Source organism: Schistocerca nitens, chromosome 5, assembly GCF_023898315.1.
Source record: "Schistocerca nitens isolate TAMUIC-IGC-003100 chromosome 5, iqSchNite1.1, whole genome shotgun sequence".
In the NCBI taxonomy this organism is placed as follows: domain Eukaryota; kingdom Metazoa; phylum Arthropoda; class Insecta; order Orthoptera; family Acrididae; genus Schistocerca; species Schistocerca nitens.
The window spans coordinates 80,426,033-80,449,080 of NC_064618.1; the positions used below are offsets into that span (position 1 = coordinate 80,426,033).

General features: G+C 45.2%; 1 protein-coding gene across 1 annotated transcript in view; it reads right to left on the minus strand.

Annotated features, from left to right (window-relative positions):
* Positions 1-9,882, minus strand: part of LOC126259898 (mitogen-activated protein kinase kinase kinase 13) — a 379,295-nt gene extending 369,413 nt beyond the window's left edge. The window contains exon 1 of the mRNA XM_049956979.1: positions 9,747-9,882. Within this exon, the coding sequence (XP_049812936.1) occupies positions 9,747-9,838 (92 nt within the window). The 5' untranslated portion in view covers positions 9,839-9,882. The remainder of the gene's footprint in view (positions 1-9,746) is intronic.
* Positions 9,883-23,048: the final 13,166 nt, after the last annotated feature.

A 23,048-nucleotide genomic window follows, 5' to 3' on the forward strand; every position in this document is an offset into this window, starting at 1 on the left:
GCAATTACATATGTCGTTCCATTCGTCTCTAAACAACATCAAAACAAGACGTGGGCAACTGAACTGAATACATAAAAGTTAAACAGTGGTCAGAAGATGCAATATGTCAACAAGAGTACATCGCATCAAACTTCTCGAAATGTTTATGTTGTTGCAACAATGTCACTGTCACTTTACAAACTACCAGCTTGCTGACTGCTCAGTAAAAGGCGACGCCTCGGCAACCCCGGGAGCGAGGCACGCACTGCCGGACATTATGGCGCATAGATCAGCTGTCTACACCTACATCTACGTTTATACTCCGCAAGCCACCCAACTGTGTGTGGCGGAGGGCACTTTACGTGCCACTGTCATTACCTCCCTTTCCTGTTCCAGTCGCGTATGGTTCGCGGGAAGAACGACTGTCTGAAAGCCTCCGTGCACGCTCTAATCTCTCTAATTTTACATTCGTGATCTCCTCGGGAGGTATAAGTAGGGGGAAGCAATATATTCGATACCTCATCCAGAAACGCACCCTCTCGAAACCTGGCGAGCAAGCTACACCGCGATGCAGAGCGCCTTTCTTGCAGAGTCTGCCACTTGAGTGTATTAAACATGAGTCAGCGATACACAGTTTGTCAGGAAAGAAACCCTTTAGACAGTTCACTTGACGAATTCTGTAGTGCACTTATAGTCAGGTATCTGTCGTGTTGTTTCTCTCGACGGCTGTGTGTTAGCCGACGAGGAACATTAACGGCGCGTGTGAACCATCGCAGAGAGGCGGTACCGCCGAGACTTCACTCATTCCTAGACTGCCTCTGGGGAAACGAAGTTAGATCAGAATTATTAGAGACGAAGCACAAGATCGGACTGTGCACGTCTGGAAGGAAGGAACTAGGCGTAGACTTCCTACAGGAATAGTCGCAGTACCCGACCTACGTGATTTCACGTAAACCGCGGAACACGCAAATCTGACGAGTTAGTGAGTGGGGGGGGGGGGGGGGGGGGGGGTTGGGGAGGGGAGGGTTGGAACTTGTCCCGAATGCGAGACTTGCGTTAATAGGGTTTAGAGGGTGTGTTTGTGGTACAATGTTCTGAACGGATGAACGATGCTGTTCTCAAAGAGACAGTGCAAACACGACGGAGACGGTGGAAGTCTGAGGGACTGATTCCAGTTATTTTCGAGTCTAAGACTTACTCGAAGCAAGGCGTGCTTTCTCTACAGTCAGAAAAATTCGGATTATTTGTTGTAGTGTGCGCTCTCCTTTGTACCACACAACGAAACAGCAATATGAGGTATCAAACAAAATTTGTGACTGCGCTGAGGATTTTTGGGTAGGGAGGATGTTGCGTGTTTTCTTGGATAGAGAGTCAATGACAGAACAAGAAAGAGTAACTTCAGGTGTGCTCCAGGAAAGTGTGTTGATGCCTTTGTCGTTCATTTAGTGTATAAAAGACCTGGCAGTCAATAGCAGCTACAGGATTTCCACAGGTGATGCAGGTATCTATAAAGAAGTACCAACTGTAAAAAAAAAACTGCGCAAATGTTCAGGCAGCTCTCGATAAGATTTTAAAAGTGGTTCAGACGTTGGCAGTTTGCTTAGATGTTCAGAAATGTAAGTTGTGCACTGTACAGGACGAAAAAGACGTAATATCGTACTGCTATAATAACAATGAGGGATAACTGGGTTCAGCCAACTCACACGAATGCCTAGCTGTAACAATTTGTTGGTACCTTAAATGCCTTCACTGTGGAAGGTCCTGTGTTCGATTCCAGGTACCACCTGTGATATTTTCTGACATAGATACAGGGTCCACTCTCGTGAAGCCAAATAAGGAGCTGGTTGGATAAAGAGGTAGTGGCATCAAGTGTGGTGTCCCACGATCGTGCCTCACACCCCTCACTGCCCTGTAGACAGTAGCCGGCCAATCGGAGCAAGCCTATGGACCTTTTTTCTGGAATGATCACAGGCTTAATCGCAAGTAAATCCGATGCTAGACTTCGGTTCATCGGTAGATACTGCGAAAATACCGCAATTGTCCAGAGGACACTTTGTCTGACCCATCCTAGAATACCGCTCAAGTGCGTAGGATCCATACCAAAAATATAACTAACAGGTGTCGTTGAACCTATGCAATGAAGGGCAGTACGAATGGTCACAGGTTTATTTGACTGACGTTAGTGTGTCACGGTAACGTTGACAACGTGAATTAGCTATCGCAGAAGACATACGCCAAGTACGCCGCGATAGCCTACTTATAGTTTCAAGAACAAATATAGAGAGAGGAATCTAGGAAAATACCGAATCCCCCTGCATACTGCTCCCATAGTGACAGAGAAAACGAGATACACTAATTACAACGTGCACAGAGACAGTTCCTGCGCTCCTTAAGCGAAGACATACTAATATGTGATACACTGCAATGTCTTGGTTGGTTGGCTCATTTGGGGGAGGGGACCAAGCAGAGAGGTCATCGGTCCCATTGGATTAGGGAAGGATGGGGAAGGAAGTCGGCAGTGCCATTTCAAAGAACCATACCTACATTTGCCTGAAGCGCATTATGGAAATCACGGAAAACCTAAATCAGGATGGCCGGAGACGGGATTGAACCGTCGTCCTCCCGAATGCGAGTGCAGTGTGCTAACCACTGCGCCGCCTCGCTATCTCTGGGATGTCTTCCGTGCACTTTGTGATCTACAGCGTACAGATGTAGAATTAAGTAAGCTAAGTGTGCGAACGAGACGGAAATTGGAAAGAAGACTGGAAATAATGGTGTCGTGACATTGCACTGGAGATAACACGCACAAGCATTGTCCATTATGCACGTGAAACTCCCCGAGGAACAGATATCGCGCGTTATCTCTGTTTACGCTTTGGTGGGTCGGAAGACAAGACGGGGACGATGTCGCGTGCGGTTGGAGACAGGTGACTCACAATCAACCCACGTGTGGTGGAGAGGGGTGGGGGGACACTTGCCGCAGGCTAATCGGACGGTCCAGTCTATGGTGGGTAGGGGTGGGGAGAGACATCACAGCGCTCTGAGTGCTCTGGCCTCCAGTGCAGTCTTTCTGTGTCATCTTCCGTCAGGACAGAGGACATTCACCGAGCGAGGTGGCGCAGTGGTTAATACACTGCACTCGCATTCGGGAGGACGACGGTTCAAAACCTGCGTCCGGCCGTCCTGATTTAGGTTTTCCGTGATTTCCCTAAATCTCTTCAGGCCAATGCCGGGATGGTTCCTTTGAAAGGGGACGGCCGACTCCCTTCCCCATTCTTCCTTAATCCGATGGTCTCGCTGTTTGGTCTCTCTTCCCAAACCAACCAAACGACAGAGGACCTCTGTGGCCGGCGGTTTATACTCTCTGGCAGCTTTCGTTACAGTCATTAAGTTCTCTGTCTTATGTAATCTGTCAACCCCGAGGTTGGTTTGACCACCGCGTTGCTTTCCAAGACACGATCCTGTTGGAGCTGCGGGGTTGCAGGCGACAGGACGTGCGCCCAGCACGCGCGCGCCGCCCCCTTTCAGTCGGCTGCTCGTTCTCGGCTATCAGTGGCTCTCACCCTCCGTTGGGGAGAGCAGGCATTCAGCTCTCGGCACGCGACGCCACAGTGCAGGACAGGCCGGCGATCCCCTACTGTTCCTCTCCCTCTACCCCTCCCCCGTATCCAGCCAGGCACACGGCTATTGATCGACGCTCGGCCCCTCCGGATGCAGCGCGTGCGCGGACGGCAGAGCCCTCACGCGGCGGCGCCAGCAACTACTCGCGCGTGCACACGCGGTTCGCGTAAACAAAGCCTCCTGCAGGCTCCTCCAGCCGACGTAGCGGTTCTCCTTGAACTGCTCGGGCAGGCAGGTACGGGCCGCGTCACGGGGGCTTTTTGGCGCCAAGTCTGCGGCACAACACGAGAAACAAAGGGGAAAGCTGTGGCGCGCTAGATGCCGTGTCGGGGAGAACATCTGCTGTCCAAGTGAGCCGTCGCTCAGGCAACACGCGCCTCACAATTTCTGCAAACATTATAAATAGCCAAACTAGCTACACGAGTACCGTACCGAGAGAATGCAGGATAGCTGCCTAAGAGGCGGCAATAAAATAATATCAAAATTTGCTTCACTCGTTTTGTTCCACTCCCGACTGGTCCGTAACTGCAGAAAACAACGTAATATTTGTTGGTCCACCTTGACGGAGGCCGCTAGTTGCTACACCCAGACTAGATTCAGTGGGTTCTGATTCACACAGGAACACAAGCGCTTTTCCCCGTATAGATTGTGTCGCACTCTACAGTAACAAATCTGTAACTGTGTGAGTCAATATTTGATCTGTTTGTAATTCTCTCTCTTCCTAACGAGTGCAAAAAGATTTCCTCCAGATTTTCACGTTTTTCTCTTTCTCTGTATCCGTAGCAGAACACTTTCGGTACGCACTCTGCAAATTAAACTTAAAAGTTTGTGTGGTATACAAGACCGAGATTAGCGCCAAACACATTCGCGGGCTGCACTGGAACCGATTCAGGCAGCGGCATACGAAGCGCTCTTCGTAGTTCAGCGACAAGTCAGTGCCTCTACAATGCAGGGCGAAGACTATTTTTCTATTTCATTCACGAGAAGAGCAAGCAAATTCTGACGGTTTTCACAGTGGATGTGCCCTAAGTCTGTTACTTTGTTGCAAATTTGGGGTAAGTTCTATGGAACCAAACTGCTGAGGTCATCGGTCCCTAGGCTTACACTAACGTACGCTAAGGACAACACCCCCCCCCCCCCCCCCACACACACACACACACACACACACACACACACACACACACACACACACACACACACACAAGGGAGGACTCGAACTTCCGACGGGGGGAGCCGGACGAACCGTGACAAGGCACCTAGATCGCCTGGTACCCCGCGTGGCTTTTACTTCGTTCTTGGGGTACGTACGGAAAATACAAGATGAAGACAGGAAGAGCTTCACAATCTATGTGAAATATACGCTCTTTAAATTTATCAAACATTTTTGCGAGTAGAAGAATCTTTTCTTTAAAATAATGCCATGCATTAAAGTTCCCTTAGCACCTCCGTTACATTTTCTTACGTATTAAGCAGATTGCTTATAACTTTAGCGTCTGAAAACATCGAACTTCATCCTTCGGGCCGATTTGGCAAGAACCTCACACACTAATGCACTATTTAGACTAGAGGGGGGAGGGAGGGAGACCGTCATTCACTCCAAACACCAAGCTCTTACGAGAATGGAATACATACACGAGCTCGCTTGAAAACGAAAGAGACAGCTACGGAAGAGACAGCTTGCAGACCACCGATACTGGAGTGAGGTATAGCAGTCCAGATTCCAATGGTTCACTATAAGAAGTTGGTTCATAATGAGGCACTGTACAGTAGTTACGCAGAGATCAAGAGGCTTGCATAGGACAGACTTGCGCTGGAGACGACAAAGTAAAAATGAGATGCTTAACATCTATGTCTACGTAGAGACTCTGAAAGCCAACGTCTGGTGTGTGGTGCAGGTTATCGTGTACTGTTACTATCACTCCAACTAATTTCCTTTTCTGTTCCACTCGCAAATAGAGAGGGGAAAAAAACGTCTGTCTATATGCCTCCGTATGAGCCCTAATCTCTCCAATCCTATCTTCGTGATCCTTCCGCGAAATGTACATTGGCCGCAGTAGAATCGTTCCGCAGTCAGCCTCAAATGCCGGTCCTGCAAATTTTCTCAATACTCCTCCAGGAAAAGAATGTCGCCTTCCATCCAGCGATTCCTATCTGAGTTCCCTAGCATCCTCGAAATAATGCGTACTCTTCGAACCTGCCGGTAACAAATCTAGCAGACCGCCTCTGAATTCCTTCGATATCTTCCTTTAATCCGGCCTGGTGCGGTTCCCAAATACTCGAACAGTACTAGACAATGGGTCGCACTAGTGTCCTATACATAGTCTCCTCCCAATAAAACCGAAGTCTACCATTTGCCTTCCCTTCTACAATCATTACATTCACAATCCAAACTTCATGGCAAACGTAAACTTGTTTCTTCGAAAGGAATGAAGACAGAACACAGATCTAAGAAAAATTACGAACGATATTTCGGGCTTGTAGGTAAAGCAAAACCAACTTAAAAGCAAAAGTGAAGTTTCCCTGCGTATCACAGCAGTAAAAGAAACATTCTACCGTGACATACAGATGTTTCTTATGTTTCTTTCAGCAGCAGGCCTTCGCTAAACGGCTGCCCGACTGCATTCATTCTCTAAGTACGAATATCATCTTAAACTCAATTGACGATATAGTTAAACTTCAGTTTCGAAACAAGGTTTTACTTTTCATTTGACAGCGCCAGTGCTGGTGCACATCTTTCTCTTAATTTCACTTCCTACTGCCATTTCATCTTCACAGAAGTTAGCGAAGCTGCCTCGAACACAGTTTATGGACGCGAGGGTGGCCTATCCATCCTCGAAACTTGCTGCAACGCAACATAGAAAGCATTTGTCGAGGAAGACCAAATACGGTAAGCTGCGGTGCAGGTACGCGAAGGGGCACTGTGACAGCATTCGCGCTCTCCTGAGTGGTTACTTGCCACTGTACTGTTTAACAAGCGGCCTTCTCGATCCGTGGATGCGGCGTGGAAAGACTAGCTGACTTCAAGATAGCAACGGCAGTAGAGGGTCGAACGACTGCAGGATACATTCAGTCCCAGTGTTTTTTTTAATTTTCAGCTTTATCATCATGGGAAAAGTCTACTTTAATATATACCTATTCAAATTCTCCTTTCCAACTTTTCCCTCCATGACGATCATTGACTGCCTTCGAGCAAGGATAAAGTCGCGTGCACATCCAGATAATATTCCTGCAACATTCGACCGACATTGTAGTAGGCCCGTGCATCATTTACGCTTAACATAACTGTGGTTTTGCCAGGTACACTAACAGCCCGGTGCACTAAAATGGCTTGGATTACTTTCTCGCGCTTATTTAAAACGAAGGCGAGCCGAAACATTACATGAAATTCAATCACAGCATCGGTAAATACAGTGTTTTGTGCAGACGGCCTTCTTGTGATGCAGATTAACAGTTATTATAATGCTCTATGTTTCAGATATTTAATGCTGAGTAGCAAACAAACTGTTTTATTCTACTAACGTTTATTTATGAAGAACCAGTTTTCAGATCACTAGTCTACCATCAACGTGTTTTAAGTACGCTAAGTAATGCAAATGTAAGCATGTATTCAAATTTGCGTGTACAAGGTGGCTAACGGTGTCTAAATTAAGAAAGAATCCGACGCGAGAAGTCGGGTGTCGATACATTATATTTTAACTGTGCTATTCTATTTTTTAACCTGAGGACCGATTCCTGTCTTTTATAGGACAATAAGGCGAGTGTGATATACGTCATAAGGTTGTGTGTTGTCTGGCCTCCTTTCCAAAATCACCGGCAGGGAAATTTTGGGATATTACAGAGTGACTGGCTCAGTCATTGTTTCAAAGTGCTCACACAGGCATAGTCATCTGAGCTGGCATAGTCATCTGAACTGCTGTAAATGTTTCTATTATGCACTTTTATAATATATTTTATCGACAGTTATTGCATTTATCTCTATTTCGTGATGTTTTTTTGGGCCGAAATGGGTGCGCGTTTATTATAAATCATGATCGCTGTGACCATTCTATTTGGTTTTAAACCTTATCGTTGTTTAAACGCATTTCAACCAGACTCGTCTCTACTGTCTGCAAAGGGGCTTAACTGCCGAGTGAGCAGCGCCCTACAACTTTGATAACAACCACCACCACCAGACACCAGCTTGATATGGAACGTGAGGAGTGATAGAACGCTGTTATTAACTGGAAGACAGCTCCTCAGTTCTAAAAGTTAACTTTTTTTTTTTGGGGGGGGGGGGGGGGGAACGTGAAAATACCAAGTTGACAGTTCTCGCGATGACTGAAATTAAACATAATTAATCTCACACCCCACATACACAGTTGGCTTGACGAAAGCTTTTTGTCTGGTGACCAATAACATCTAGCCGTCTTATAGAGAGCGAAGGGAAGTTCTGTAAAACAGTGGCAGAATAATGTGATTGATGATCACATTTGTCCTCAGAGAATATTTTTTCACCTCTCGCTACACCTACCACTTTCGGAAGATTAACTCAACTCTTAAGGCATATGAGTCATTGTTCCACTTTTCCACTCCACAATTAACAAAATGAAACAGTTCGTTTCATGATAAATTAACAGAACGGGGCTAGAGTGGAACTCTCCCGTCCCGAAACCTTGGTTGAGCGACAGACTGACCTGTAGCGTTGCCAGAGATCTAGGTTAGGTCGGAAAGTGATATGATGCCCAGAGTTGGTGATGCAAAGAAATGTGGATGCGAAATAAAGGTTGTAGGAACAGACTGATGCATACGTTCGCGCCATATTTAACGCATGTTTCGCTATAGAAACAAAATTGCGAGTGGCAATGTTTTTCAAACATTGGATTCTCACTATGAGTATTCTCTCATAGACTTTTCAACATTGTAACCAACGTCTATACTCCACAAAACGTTGTAGAATGTGACTCAAAGCGTACTTTTTAAGGTACCCCATATTAATGCTTCGAGTGTAATTGACATAGATACGATTTATCTTTCTCTTGTTTTGTCGAGATTTCAGTGGTTACTAAATTAACGATATTTGATCTCCTTAGCTGTGACATGATTTTAAACAGCAATTTCAGTTGTTGATATCACCAGAGAAAAATAATGAAAAATATTTATACATCGTGTCTTGAGCGAAGAATCACGAATTACATTAACCTAAGTTGTACGCGTCATTTCCAACGTGTTTCACACTAATTTCTTTCCGTATCGAGGTTGTGTGTACACGACGACTTTTACATGTATTTTTTTCCATCCAGTATAAAGTGGTAGTTGAAAGCCGGATACTGGTAAAACATGGCTTAATTTTTAAAAACTAATTGCCACGTTTCTTACATATTTTATGTAATTCGGGCGCTAAACGAGTGTAGAAAAATAGTTCCCGTTGCCATGTGGGTTTAGCTACGATTAAACCCGGTGCTGTCTGGAAGCTGCTGTTTCGTTTCGGTAACATACAAGTGATGCAAACACGGTATTATTTATCACTATAGTGTAGTTACAAGCAAAATTAAAGAAAGACGGAAACAGCAGGTATAAGATTTGTCACTTTAGTGAGAAAACGCATCGCGCACGAAAGAAATAAACATGACTTGCAGCAGCCGATATCTGTATGGTAAGAAACAAAAATACAGAGGTAGGTTAAACAGCGGTGATGTGTGCATTGAGGGGGCTCGGATGAGCTGCGTCTGTCCGTAGGTTTGACCCTCGAGCCGCTTGTCGGCGGCGTGGGTCTTCCGCAGACACAGACGCCGTACGTGACGGCTGCGGAGCCCACAGTGCTGTAGGGTACGACACAAGGCGGTATCGATTCCTCACGTGATGCAGGCTACACTCCCTCCCCACTCCACCCACCCCCACACACGCTGTCATTGACTTCGACGGAATCCTCGCTGTGTGGATCCACAGTGAAAATGTTTACAAACAAAGAGCGATTCCGTTAACAACTCCACAAAGAGGGTAGGTTTGGCGACATTTCTGCCTTCCACTAGCACACATTCCACTCGCTGGCGGTGTAAGCGGCCGCCGTACGAGAGCGTCCGATAAGCGGCACTGTGGGGGGGAAGGATTTTCGCACACTGGGTCCACTGGCGGGCACACGACAGACGCAGGCGACGGCGGGCACCGACCTGTTGGTGAAGTTGTCCTGGTCGTCGCGGCTGGTGGAGAGGCCGGCCGAGGACGAGGAGGGCCGCTCCATGGTGGCTACGGGGGTGTGCATGGCGGCCGCCGCCTCTCGCTACCACATCGCAGTCCGCACTGCCCCGCCGGCGCGCACACCGGGCCCCGAGCGGCGGCGCGCGCCCTAGCGCGCCCTGGCGGCGGCGCCCGCAACTAGCGCTGCTGGCCCTGCGTGGGTGGCCCGACCGTGTGTTCTCCTGCCGGCCGGAGCGGCGTGCCTATTAACAGGTCGTGCCTCTCTCGCCCTCCCCCTGACAGCCAGTCAAACGGTGAACAAACGACACACTTGGGTCTACCTGAAAGGGAAATGACTGGTTCGTACTCGTTACACAAAGTCAGGTATACCTAGCCTACGCGATAGGCTCTTGAATAGGTCTAGCGGACGCTGCATGGACCGCGCATTGCTTTTTTTCTTATTAGGGGGTTCTTCAAGTACTTCCAGAACACAATCGGATGAAAAACAGGGTTATAAATAGATGTCAGTAAATGAAATTCCAAATCCAGCTAAGGCAGCTGCTTACAGCTGTGAAAATTACCGAATTATCAGATTAATAAGTATTCCTTACAGACCATTGGAAAAACTGGTAGAAGCCGGCATCGGGGAAAAGCAGCTTGATTCTAGAGAAATGTAGGAACGGTGTGCGGACATTTGCCACGCCGGACATTTGCCACGATTTTACCTGCTCTGGAGGGTTCGGTCCCTTGTCTCCCCCTCCTCCCACTCCTCCTCCTCATCGCTTACTGAGCGTTTCCGCTGGTTTACTTAACATAGAACCAGAATCTCTTTGGATTTTCCGCCACATGTCTAGAGAGAGTTTCGTTCTGGAAACTATTAAATGCATCTCGCTTTGAAATCCGCACCAAATTTCGAGCCTCAGTAAAACTTCACCAATCTTGGAGATTTTGCGTTCGTCTAAATTATACGTGCCTTTTGCGGTGCTCCTGCAGCAGCTTTCTGTCGTGTTTTGTGTACCATGGGGGATCAGTTCCGTCTCTTATTAATTTATTTGCTATGAATATATCGAGTGCTGTTGATACTATTTCTTTAAACTTAAGCTACATATGGTCTTCATTTACATAGTTTGGAAGGATTGGAGACTATCTCTTAGAAAGACGTCACCCGAATTTTTAGCTGCTTTTATAAATAGATATATTTCGCGTTTAGTTTTGGTGAATTTTTTTGTTACGGAAGTGAGCCTCGCTACGACTGCGTGTTCACTAATCCCTGTATCCGTCGTGATGCTCAGGATTATTTGTGGCTAAGAGGTCAAGTGTGTTTTCATAACCATTTACAATTTGAATGGCCTCGTCAACTAATTGTTCAAAATAATTTTTAAAAAAGCATTTAGAACAATAGGGTCTGAAAATATATTTTTGTCAACATACGGAAGGTAGATTGAAGTCACTGCCAACTATAATTGTATGAGTAGCGTACCTATTTGTGATGAGACTCAAGTTTTCTTTGAACTGTTCAGCAACTGTTTAATCTGAGACCGGGGTTCGGTAAAAGGAGCCAGTTATTAATTTATTCCGGTTGTCGAATATAACTTCCAGAAGACAGTCGGATGAAAAAAGGGTTATAAATAGATGTCAGTAAATAAAATTCCAATTCCAGCTAAGGCAGCTGGTGACAAATGTGGAAATTACAGAATTATCGGTTTAATAAGTATTCCTTACAGACCACTGGAAAAATTGGTAGAAGCAAAAAATGGCTCTGAGCACTATGGGACTCAACTGCTTTGGTCATAAGTCCCCTAGAACTTAGAACTACTTAAACCTAACTAACCTAAGGACAGCACACAACACCCAGCCATCACGAGGCAGAGAAAATCCCTGACCCCGCCGGGAATCGAACCCGGGAACCCGGGCGTGGGAAGCGAGAACGCTACCGCACGACCACGAGATGCGGGCTTGGTAGAAGCCGGCATCGGGGAAAAGCAGCCTGGATTCCAAAGAAATGTAGGAACACGTGAGGCAATAATGACCCTACGACTTACATTAGAAGATAGGTTAAGAAAGGACAAACTACGATTATGGTATTTGTAGACTTAGAGAAAACTTTTGACAGTGTTGACCGCTATACTCTCACTGAAATTCTGAAGGCAGTTGGGGTAAAATACAGGGATCGGAAGACTATTTACAACTTGTGCAGAAAGCAGACGGCTGTTACAACAGTCGCGGGGCACGGAACGGAAGTAGTGGTTCAAGGGAGTGAGACAGGGTTCGAGCCTATCCTCGATGTTGTTCAATCTGTACAATGACCAATCAATAAAGGAAACCAAAGAAAAATTTGGAGTGGGAATTAAAGTTCAGGGAGAAGAAATAAAAACGTCGACGTTTGCCGGTGATATTTTAATGCTATCACACACAGCAAACGACTTGGAAGAGTATTTGAACGGAATGGACAGTGTCTCGAAAGGAGAAGATGAACATCAACAAAAGCAACACATAGATAACGGAAAGTAGTCCAATTAAATGAGGTGATGCTGAGGGGATTAGCATAATAAACGAGACACTTACAGTAGTAGATGAGACTTGCTATTTGGGCAGTCAAATAACACACGACGGCCGAAGTAGACAGGATATAAAATGTAGACTGGCAATGGCAAGAAAAGTATGTCTGAAGAAGTGTTAGAAAATCTGTTCTGAAGGTATTTGTATGGAGCGTAGCCGTGTATGGAAGTGGACCATGGAAGATAAACAGTTTAGACAAGAAGAGAAAAGAATCTTTTGAAATTTGGTGCTACAGAAGAACGCTGAAGACGTGATTAAAGATGAAGTACTGGATAGAATTCGAGGGAAAAGAAATTTGTGGCACAACCTGACTGGAAAATGATGTAGGACACAATCGGAGACATAAAGGGATCGCCATTGTAGTATTGCACAAAAGTGTGGCTGGTAAACATCGTAGAGGGAGCCCAAGAGATGAATACAATAAGCAGATACAAAAAGACGTAGCTTGCAGTAGTTACTCGGAGACGAAAAGACTTGCACAGGATAGAGTACGACGGACAGTTGCATCAAACCAGTCTTCGGACTGAAGGCCACAACAACAATAACAACACAACAACAACAACAACTAAAATACTCCAATATCTGTAACAAGTGGATCTGCGTTTCCTTTAAGAGTACCATAAAGCGAGGTGGTGACATGATAAAACTCTGGACTCAGGACGGCCGTTCGAATCTCCATCCAGTTCCTTCCCCATAGCGAAATTGTGCTTTGTCTCTCATGACTTCGTCGTCAACGTAATATTAAACACTGACCATCGTTCAGTCTATCCGCATCAGAGAAAAAGTTCTCTATCATAAGTTAAATTAATGTAACAAAGATATTGGTTTTTGACTTCGATGGTAGATCACTCACGGCTTTGTCTGGCAGTAGAAAACTAGAACAAAATCATTTTAGGTAATGGTCCTCATGATATACAGCTACACACACGCTAGAACCGAATATGTAAAGGGCAAAGGAAATATAAGCTCTTTTAAGATTCGTATCAAGATTTAGCGCTTCTTTTTCTAATTAATGTTGCAGAGATTATGTATCAGGAACCAACTCGTGAAGACGTCTTGTATTAAAAATTCTTTCTTTTTTGAAAAGAAAATCAGTCGTCAGCTGCACGAATGGAATATTTCATTGCGCTAAAGTCTCTCATTTTTGGTAATCCAGTACTGGTTTACAACATGGATAAGCATACGTTAAATTAATTGTTCGATTCTAATTTGATGTTTGTTTATCCACGTTATAAACCAGAGAGTTGTGGATCCAGCACATCTACGTCTACATCTACATCCATACTCCGCAAGCCACTTGACGGTGTGTGGCGGAGGGTATTTTGAGTACCTCTATCGGTTCCCCTTCTATTCCAGTCTCGTATTGTTCGTGGAAAGAAAGATTGTCGGTATGCCTCTGTGTGGGCTCTGATCTCTCTGATTTTATCCTCATGGTCTCTTCGCGAGATATACGTAGGAGACGCGAGATATACATAGGAGAGAGCAACATACTGTTTCACTTCTCGGTGAAGGTATGTTCTCGAAACTTCAACAAAAGCCCGTACCGAGCTACTGAGCGTCTCTCTTGCAGAGTCTTCCACTGGAGTTTATCTGTCATCTCCGTAACGCTTTCGCGATTACTAAATGATCCTGTAACGAAGCGCACTGCTCTCCGTTGGATCTTCTCTATCTCTTCTATCAACCCTATCTGGTATGGATCCCACACCGGTGAGCAGTATTCAAGCAGTTGGCGAACAAGTGTACTGTAACCTAATTCCTTTGTTTTAGGATTGCATTTCCTTAGGATTCATCCAATGAATCTCAGTCTAGCATCCGCTTTACCGACGATTAATTTTATATGGTCATTCCCTTTTAAATCACTCCTAATGCCTACTTCCAGATAATTTATGGAATTAACTGCTTCCAGTTGCTGACCTAATATATTGTAGCTAAATGATAAGGGATCTTTCTTTCTATGTATTCGTAGCACATTACACTTGTCTACATTGAGATTCAATTCCCATTCCCTGCACCATGCGTCAATTCGTTGCAGATCCTCCTGCATTTCAGTACAATTTTCCATTGTTACAACCTCTCGATATACTACAGCATCATCCGCAAAAAGCCTCAGTGAACTTCCGATGTTATCTACAAGGTCATTTATGTATATTGTGAATAGCAACGGTCCCACGACACTCCCCTAGGGCACACCCAAAATCACTCCCACTTCGGAAGACCTCTCTCCATTGAGAATGACATGCTGCGTTCTGTTATCCAGGAACTCTTCAATCCAATCACACAATTGGTCTGATAGTCCATATGCTCTTACTTTGTTCATTAAACGACTGTGTGGAACTGTATCAAACGCCTTGCGGAAGTCAAGAAACACGGCATCTACTTGGGAGCCCGTGTCTATGGCCCTCTGAGTCTTTCTATGTATTCGTAGCACATTACACTTGTCTACATTGAGATTCAATTCCCATTCCCTGCACCATGCGTCAATTCGTTGCAGATCCTCCTGCATTTCAGTACAATTTTCCATTGTTACAACCTCTCGATATACTACAGCATCATCCGCAAAAAGCCTCAGTGAACTTCCGATGTTATCTACAAGGTCATTTATGTATATTGTGAATAGCAACGGTCCCACGACACTCCCCTAGGGCACACCCAAAATCACTCCCACTTCGGAAGACCTCTCTCCATTGAGAATGACATGCTGCGTTCTGTTATCCAGGAACTCTTCAATCCAATCACACAATTGGTCTGATAGTCCATATGCTCTTACTTTGTTCATTAAACGACTGTGTGGAACTGTATCAAACGCCTTGCGGAAGTCAAGAAACACGGCATCTACTTGGGAGCCCGTGTCTATGGCCCTCTGAGTCTCGTGGACGAATAGCGCGAGCTGGGTTTCACACGATCGTCTTTTTCAAAACCCATGCTGATTCCTACAGAGTAGATTTCTAGTCTCCATAAAAGTCATTATACTCAAACGTAATACGTGTTCCAAAATTCTACAACTGTTCGACGTCCCTTCTTGAAAACGGGGATGACCTGTGCCCTTTTCCAATCTTTTGGAACGCTACGCTCTTCTAGAGACCTACGGTACATTGCTGCAAGGAGGGGCGCAAGTTCCTTCGCGTACTCTGTGTAAAATCGAACTGGTATCCCATCAGGTCCAGCGGCCTTTCCTCTTTTGAGCGATTTTAATTGCTTTTCTATCCCTCTGTCATCTATTTCGATATCTACCATTTTGTCATCTGTGCGACAATCTAGAGAAGGAACTACAGTGCAGTCTTCCTCTGTGAAACAGCTTTGGAAAAAGACATCTAGTATTTCGGCCTTTAGTCTGTCATCCTCTGTTTCAGTACCATTTTGATCACAAAGTGTCTGGACATTCTGTTTTGATTCACCTACTACTTTGACATAAGACCAAAATTTCTTAGGATTTTCTGCCAAGTCAGTACATAGAACTTTACTTTCGAATTCATTAAACGCCTCTCGCATAGCCCTCCTCACACTACATTTCACTCGTGTAATTTTGTTTGTCTGCAAGGCTTTGGCTATGTTTATGTTTGCTGTGAAGTTCCCTTTGCTTCCGTAGCAGTTTTCTAACTCGGTTGTTGTACCATGGTGGCTCTTTTCCATCTCTTACGATCTTGCTTGGCACGTACTCATCTTAAGTAATAGAACCCAGTACGTTGTCCTCGATGGTGAGTGTTCATCGGAGGTGAGGGTATCATCTGGAGTGCCCCAGGGAAGTGTGGTAGGTCCACTGTTGTTTTCTATCTACATAAATGATCTTTTGGATAGGGTGGATAGCAATGTGCGGCTGTTTGCTGACGATGCTGTGGTGAACGGGAAGGTGTCGTCGTTGAGTGACTGTAGGAGGATACAAGATGACTTGTACAGGATTTGTGACTGGTGTAAAGAATGGCAGCGAACTCTAAATATAGATAAATCTAAATTAATGCAGATGAATAGGAAAAAGAATCCCGTAATGTTTGAATACTCCATTAGTAGTGAAGCGCTTGACACAGTCACGTCGATTAAATATTTGGGCGTAACATTGCAGAGCGATATGAAGTGGGACAAGCATGTAATGGCAGTTGTGAGGAAGGCGGATAGTCGTCTTCGGTTCATTGGTAGAATTTTGGGAAGATGTGGTTCATCTGTAAAGGAGACCGCTTATAAAACACTAATACGACCTATTCTTGAGTACTACTCGAGCGTTTGGGATCCCTATCAGGTCGGATTGAGGGAGGACATAGAAGCAATTCAGAGGTGGGCTGCTAGATTTGTTACTGGTAGGTTTGATCATCACACGAGTGTTACGGAAATGCTTCAGGAACTCGGGTGAGAGTCTCTGGAGGAAAGGAGGCGTTCTTTTCGGGAATCGCTACTGAGGAAATTTAGAGAACCCGCATTGGAGGCTGACTGCAGTTCAATTTTACTGCCGCCAACTTATATTTCGCGGAAAGACCACAAAGATAAGATAAGAGGGATTAGGGCTCGTACAGAGGCATATAGACAGTCATTTTTCCCTCGTTCTGTTTGGGAGTGGAACAGGGAGAGAAGATGCTAGTTGTGGTACGAGGTACCCTCCGCCACGCACCGTGTGGTGGATTGCGGAGTATGTATGTAGATGTAGATGTAGATGTAAAGCATACTGTACGGTGGTTTTGAAATTTGTCCACTGATTCTCAAGACTATCTGTACTTGAGACAAAACTTTTGTGATGAGCCTCCAAGTACTTTTGCTAAACAGAAAAACCTTCCTACTTTTTTAATATTTCTATTTACGGCTGAAATCATGGATGCAGTAACCGATTTATGACCGCTGGTTCCCAGTTCTGCGTTAACTGTTTCAAATAGTTCGGGTCTGTTTGTTCAAAATGGCTCTGAGCACTATGGGACTTAACATCTATGGTCATCAGTCACCTAGAACTTAGAACTACTTAAACCTAACTAACCTAAAGACAGCACACAACACCCAGCCATCACGAGGCAGAGAAAATCCCTGACCCCGCCGGGAATCGAACCCGGGAACCCGGGCGTGGGAAGCGAGAACGCTACCGCACGACCACGAGATGCGGGCGGGTCTGTTTGTCACCAGAAACAGTCGGTTCTCTTTTTAACTGCTCAAGGCAGTTTTCAGATGTTGTTGTTGTTGTTGTCTTCAGTCCTGAGACTGGTTTGATGCAGCTCTCAATGCTACTCTATCCTGTGCAAGCTTTTTCATCTTCCAGTACCTACTGCAACCTACATCCTTCTGAATCTGCTCAGTGTATTCATCTCTTGGTCTCCCTCTACGATTTTTACCCTCCACGCTGCCCTCCAATGCTAAATTTGTGATCCCTTGATGCCTCAGAACATGTCCTACTAACTGGTCCCTTCTTCTTGTCAAGTTGTGCCACAAACTCCTCCCCAATTCTATTCTATACCTCCTCATTAGTTACGTTATCTACCCATCTAATCTTCAGCATTCTTCTGTAGCACCACATTTCAAAAGGATCTATTCTCTTCTTGTCCAAACTATTTATCGTCCATGTTTCACTTCCATACATGGCTACACTCCATACAAATACTTTCAGAAACGACTTCCTGACACTTAAGTCTATACTCGATGCTAACAAATTTCTCTTCTTCAGAAACGCTTTCCTTGCCATTGCCAGTCTACATTTTATATCCTCTCTACTTCGACCATCATCAGTTATTTTGCTCCCCAAATAGCAAAAGTCCTTTACTACTTTAAGTGTCTCATTTCCTAATCTAATTCCCTCTGCATCACCCGACTTAATTCGACTACATTCCATTATCTCCGTTTTGCTTTTGTTAATGTTCATCCTATATCCTCCTTTCAAGACACTGTCCATCCCGTTTAACTGCTCTTCCAAGTGCTTTGCTGTCTCTGTCATCGGCGAACCTCAACGTTTTTATTTCTTCTCCATGGATTTTAATACCTACTCCGAATTTTTCTTTTGTTTCCTTTACTGCTTGCTAAATATACAGGTTGAATAACATCGGGGACAGGCTACAACCCTGTCTCACTCCCTTCCCAACCGCTGCTTCCCTTTCACGCCCCTCGACTCTTATAACTGCCTTCTGGTTTCTGTACAAATTGTAAATAGCCTTTCGCTCCCTGTATTCTACCCCTGCCATCTTTAGAATTTGAAAGAGAGTATTGCAGTCAACATTGTCGAAAGCTTTCTCTAAGTCTACAAATGCTAGAAACGTAGGTTTTCTTAATCTATTTTCTAAGATAAGTCGTAGGGTCAGTACTGCCTCACGTGTTCCAATATTTCTGCGGAATCCAAACTGATCTTCCCCGAGGTCGGCTTCTACCAGTTTTTCCATTCGTCGGTAAAGAATTCGCGTTAGTATTTTGCAGCTGTGACTTATTAAACTGATAGTTCGGTAATTTTCACATCTGTCAACACCTGCTTTCTCTGGGATTGGAATTATTATATTCTTCTTGAAGTCTGAGGGTATTTCACCTGTTTCATACATCTTGCTCACCAGATGGTAGAGTTTTGTCAGGACTGGCTCTCCCAAGGCCGTCAGTAGTTCTAATGGAATGTTGTCTACTCCGGGGGCCTTGTTTCGAATCAGGTCTTTCAGTGCTCTGTCAAACTCTTCACGCAGTATCGTATCTCCCATTTCATATTCATCTACATCCTCTTCAATTTCCATATTATTGTCCTCCAGTACATCGCCCTTGTATAGACCCTCTATATACTCCTTCCACCTTTCTGCCTTCCCTTCTCTGCTTAGAACTGGGTTTCCATCTGAGCTCTTGATATTCATACAAGTGGCTCCCTTTTCTCCAAAGGTCTCTTTAATTTTCCTGTAGGCAGTATCTATCTTACCCCTAGTGAGATAAGCCTCTACATCCCTACATTTGTCTTCTAGCCATCCCTGCTTAGCCATTTTGCACTTTGTCGATCTCATTTTTGAGACGTTTGTATTCCTTTTTGCCTTCTTCATTTACTGCGTTTTTATATTTTCTCCTTTCATCAATTAAATTCAATATATCTTCTGTTACCCAAGGATTTCTACTAGCCGTTGTCTTTTTACCTACTTGATCCTCTGCCCCTTCACTACTTCATCCCTCAAAGCTACCCATTCTTCTTCTACTGTATTTCTTTCCCCCATTTCTGTCAATTGTTCCCTTATGCTCTCCCTGAAACTCTGTACAACCTCTGGTTTAGACAGTTTGTCCACGTCCCATCTCCTGAAATTCCCACCTTTTTGCAGTTTCTTCAGTTTTAATCTACAGTTCATAACCAATAGATTATGGTCAGAGTCCACATCTGCCCCTGGAAATGTCTTACAATTTAAAACCTGGTTCCTAAATCTCTGTCTTACCATTATATAATCTATCGGATACCTTCTAGTATCTCCAGGATTCTTCCATGTATACAACCTTCTTTTATGATTTTTGAACCAAGTGTTAGCTATGATTAAGTTATGCTCTGTGCAAAATTCTACCAGGCTGCTCTTCCTTTTCTCTCCCCCAATCCATATTCACCCACTATGTTTCCTTCTCTCCCGTTCCTACTCTCGAAATCCAGTCACCCATGACTATTAAATTTTCGTCTCCCTTCACTACCTGAATGATTTCTTTTATCTCATCATACATTTCATCAATTTCTTCATCATCTGCAGAGCCAGTTGGCATACAAACTTGTACTACTGTAGTAGGCATGGGCTTCTTGTCTATCTTGGCCACAATAATGCGTTCACTATGCTGTTTGTAGTAGCTTACCCGCACTCCAATTTTTTTATTCATTATTAAACCTACTCCTGCATTACCCCTATTTGATTTTGTATTCATAACCCTGTATTCACCTGACCAAAAGTCTTGTTCCTCCTGCCACCGAACTTCACTAATTCCCACTATATCTAACTTTAACCTATCCATTTCCCTTTTTAAATTTTCTAACCTACCTGCCCGATTAAGGGATCTGACATTCCACGCTCCGATCCGTAGAAAGCCAGTTTTCTTTCTCTGATAACGACGTCCTCTTGAGTAGTCCCCGTCCGGAGATCCGAATGGGGGACTATTTTACCTCCGGAATATTTTACCCAAGAGGACGCCATCATCATTTAACCATACAGTAAAGCTGCATGCCCTCGGGAAAAAATTACGGCTGTAGTTTCCCCTTGCTTTCAGCCGTTGGCAATACCAGCACAGCAAGGCCGTTTTGATTAGTGTTACAAGTCCAGATCAGTCAATCATCCAGACGCCCCTGCAACTACTGAAAAGGCTGCTGCCCCTCTTCAGGAACCACACGTTTGTCTGGCCTCTCAACAGATACCCCTCCGTTGTGGTTGCACTTACGGTACGGTCATCTGTATCGCTGAGGCACGCAAGCCTCCCCACCAACGGCAAGGTCCATGGTTCATGGGGGTTTTCAGATAATGCACTTTAAAAAATTTCTCTGGATTCTTTGCCCCTGCCACCCGTTACAAACGTTTGAGTCTCCCAGTCTAAATCTGGTAAATCAAAATCTCCACCCAGAACTATAACATGGTCAGGAAATCTACTCGAAATATTTTCCAAATTTTCCTTCAGGTGCTCAGCCACAACAGCTGCTGAGCCAGGGGGCCTATAGAGACATCCAATTACCATGTTTGAGACTCCTTTAACCGTGACCTTCACGCAAATTATTTCACATTTCGGAACTCTGTCAATTTCCTTCGATATTATTGCACTTTTTATCGCTATAAACACGCCTCCCTCTTCACTGTCCAGCCTGTCTCTGCGGCATACATTTCAATCTGAGTTTAGAATTTCATTAGTGTTTAAATCTGGTTTCAGCCAACTTTTCGTCCCTAGTACTGTGTGGGAATTGTGACTATTAATGAGAGCAGTTCTGGGACCTTTCTATAGACGCTCCTCCAGTTTACTATTACTACATTAATATTGTCATTCCCTGTTGCGTTTTGCCTACTCCTACCTTGCCGCGTCTCAGGAGGCGTCTTGTCGGGCCTAGGGATGGAATTATCTAACCTAAAAAACCCCCATGTGCACTCCACACGTACTCCGCTACCCTTGTAGCAGCTTCCTGCGTGTAGTGCACGCCTGACCTTTTCAGGGGGACCCTACATTTCTCCACCCGATAGCGGAGGTCGAGAAATTTGCACCCCAGATCTCCGCAGAATTGTCTGAGCCTCTGGTTTAAGCCTTCTACTCGGCTCCAAACCAGAGGACCGCGATCGGTTCTGGGAACGATACTACAAATAGTTAGCTCAGATTCCACCCCGCGAGCGAGGCTTTTCGGCTTCACCAATTCCGCCAACCGCCTGTATTAACTGAGGATGAACGCAGACGGCAGGAGTCATTGGTGCCGACATGAGCAACAATTTTCAGTCGGGTATACCCAGTGCTCTCTATCGCCGCAGGCAGGGCCTCCTCCACATCTCGGATGAGACCCCCAGGCAAGCAGAGTGAACACTGGCCTTCTTCCCCGACCTTCCTGTAATTTTCCTAAGGGGCTCCATCACCCGCCTAACGTTGGAGCTCCCAGTAACTAATAAACCCCTCCCTCCTTGTACCTGCTCGGACCTTGCTGAAGGAGCGGCCACATGTCCACTCACAGGCAGAGCGGGCGATGCCACACGGCCAGCCTCCACATTGACCCTCCGCCTCGTGCGCCGTGAACGCAGCTGAACCCGCCACTCCCCTTGGGGTGAGTGTGGCCCAACGCGCCCGGTACCCGCGAAGATGTCTCGACAGCAGGGACCGTGCTTTTGGCCAAAAATACTAATAAAGAAGGAAGTGTGAGCAGTGTACTATCGTGGTGCAAAGAGTTTGAATTGTTTCGCATCAACCGGAACTCGCCACTGTGTTCCTCGAACCACTCCATCACACTACTGGCCTTGTGATATGGAATATTATCTTGTTGAAAAATACCACTGCCGTTGGGAAATATGATCGTCATGAAGGGGTGTACGTGGTCTGCAACCAGTGTGCGATACTCATTGGCCATCACGGTGCCTTCAACGATTTCCACACGATGAAGAAGGTATCGGCGTCCATCAGACCGTGCAAGACTCAGCCACTGCGTCAGTGTCCAGTGCTGATGGTCACGTGCCAATTTCAGTCGCAGTTGCGATGTCGTGATGTTAGCAGTGGCACATGCACGGGTCGTCGGCTGCGGAGGCCCACCGCTAGGAGTGATCGGTACACCGCGTGTTCACATACATGTGTACTCTGCCCAGCATTTAAGTGTGACGTTAGTTCCGCGACAGTCCGCCTCTTGTCCTGTTTTACCAGTCTGCCCAGCCTACGACTTAATGAGGAGTGGCCGCCCAACCTCACGGCGTCTCAGGCCCCCACAACCGCGTGAGTGGTCGACTGTGAAGAGCGGACAAATTGAATAGCTGGGCGGCGGCCATTAGAGTGTTAAACTGACGCGCGGGGTTCGTATGTTTATACATCGCTTTTGGTTATAAAATGCCTTCCCTTGAGTTAAGTCACAAACATATGCCTCATTTAAATACGTTACTACAATATACTTTTTAATTTATGAACAAACAGCAACTAGTCACTGTTTATGAATTTATCTTACGTACTACATGGAATCTGCCGTTGCTAAAAGTTATGTACTGGACTCCTAGCATTTTTCGTAGTTCATTTACGATAGATGTACGCAAAATGCATCAAAATACTCGAAGATTTGCCCACTATATTAATAGATATTTTCTGACTCTACCTTGCTTTAGATTTTATGACGAGAAATGCGTTAT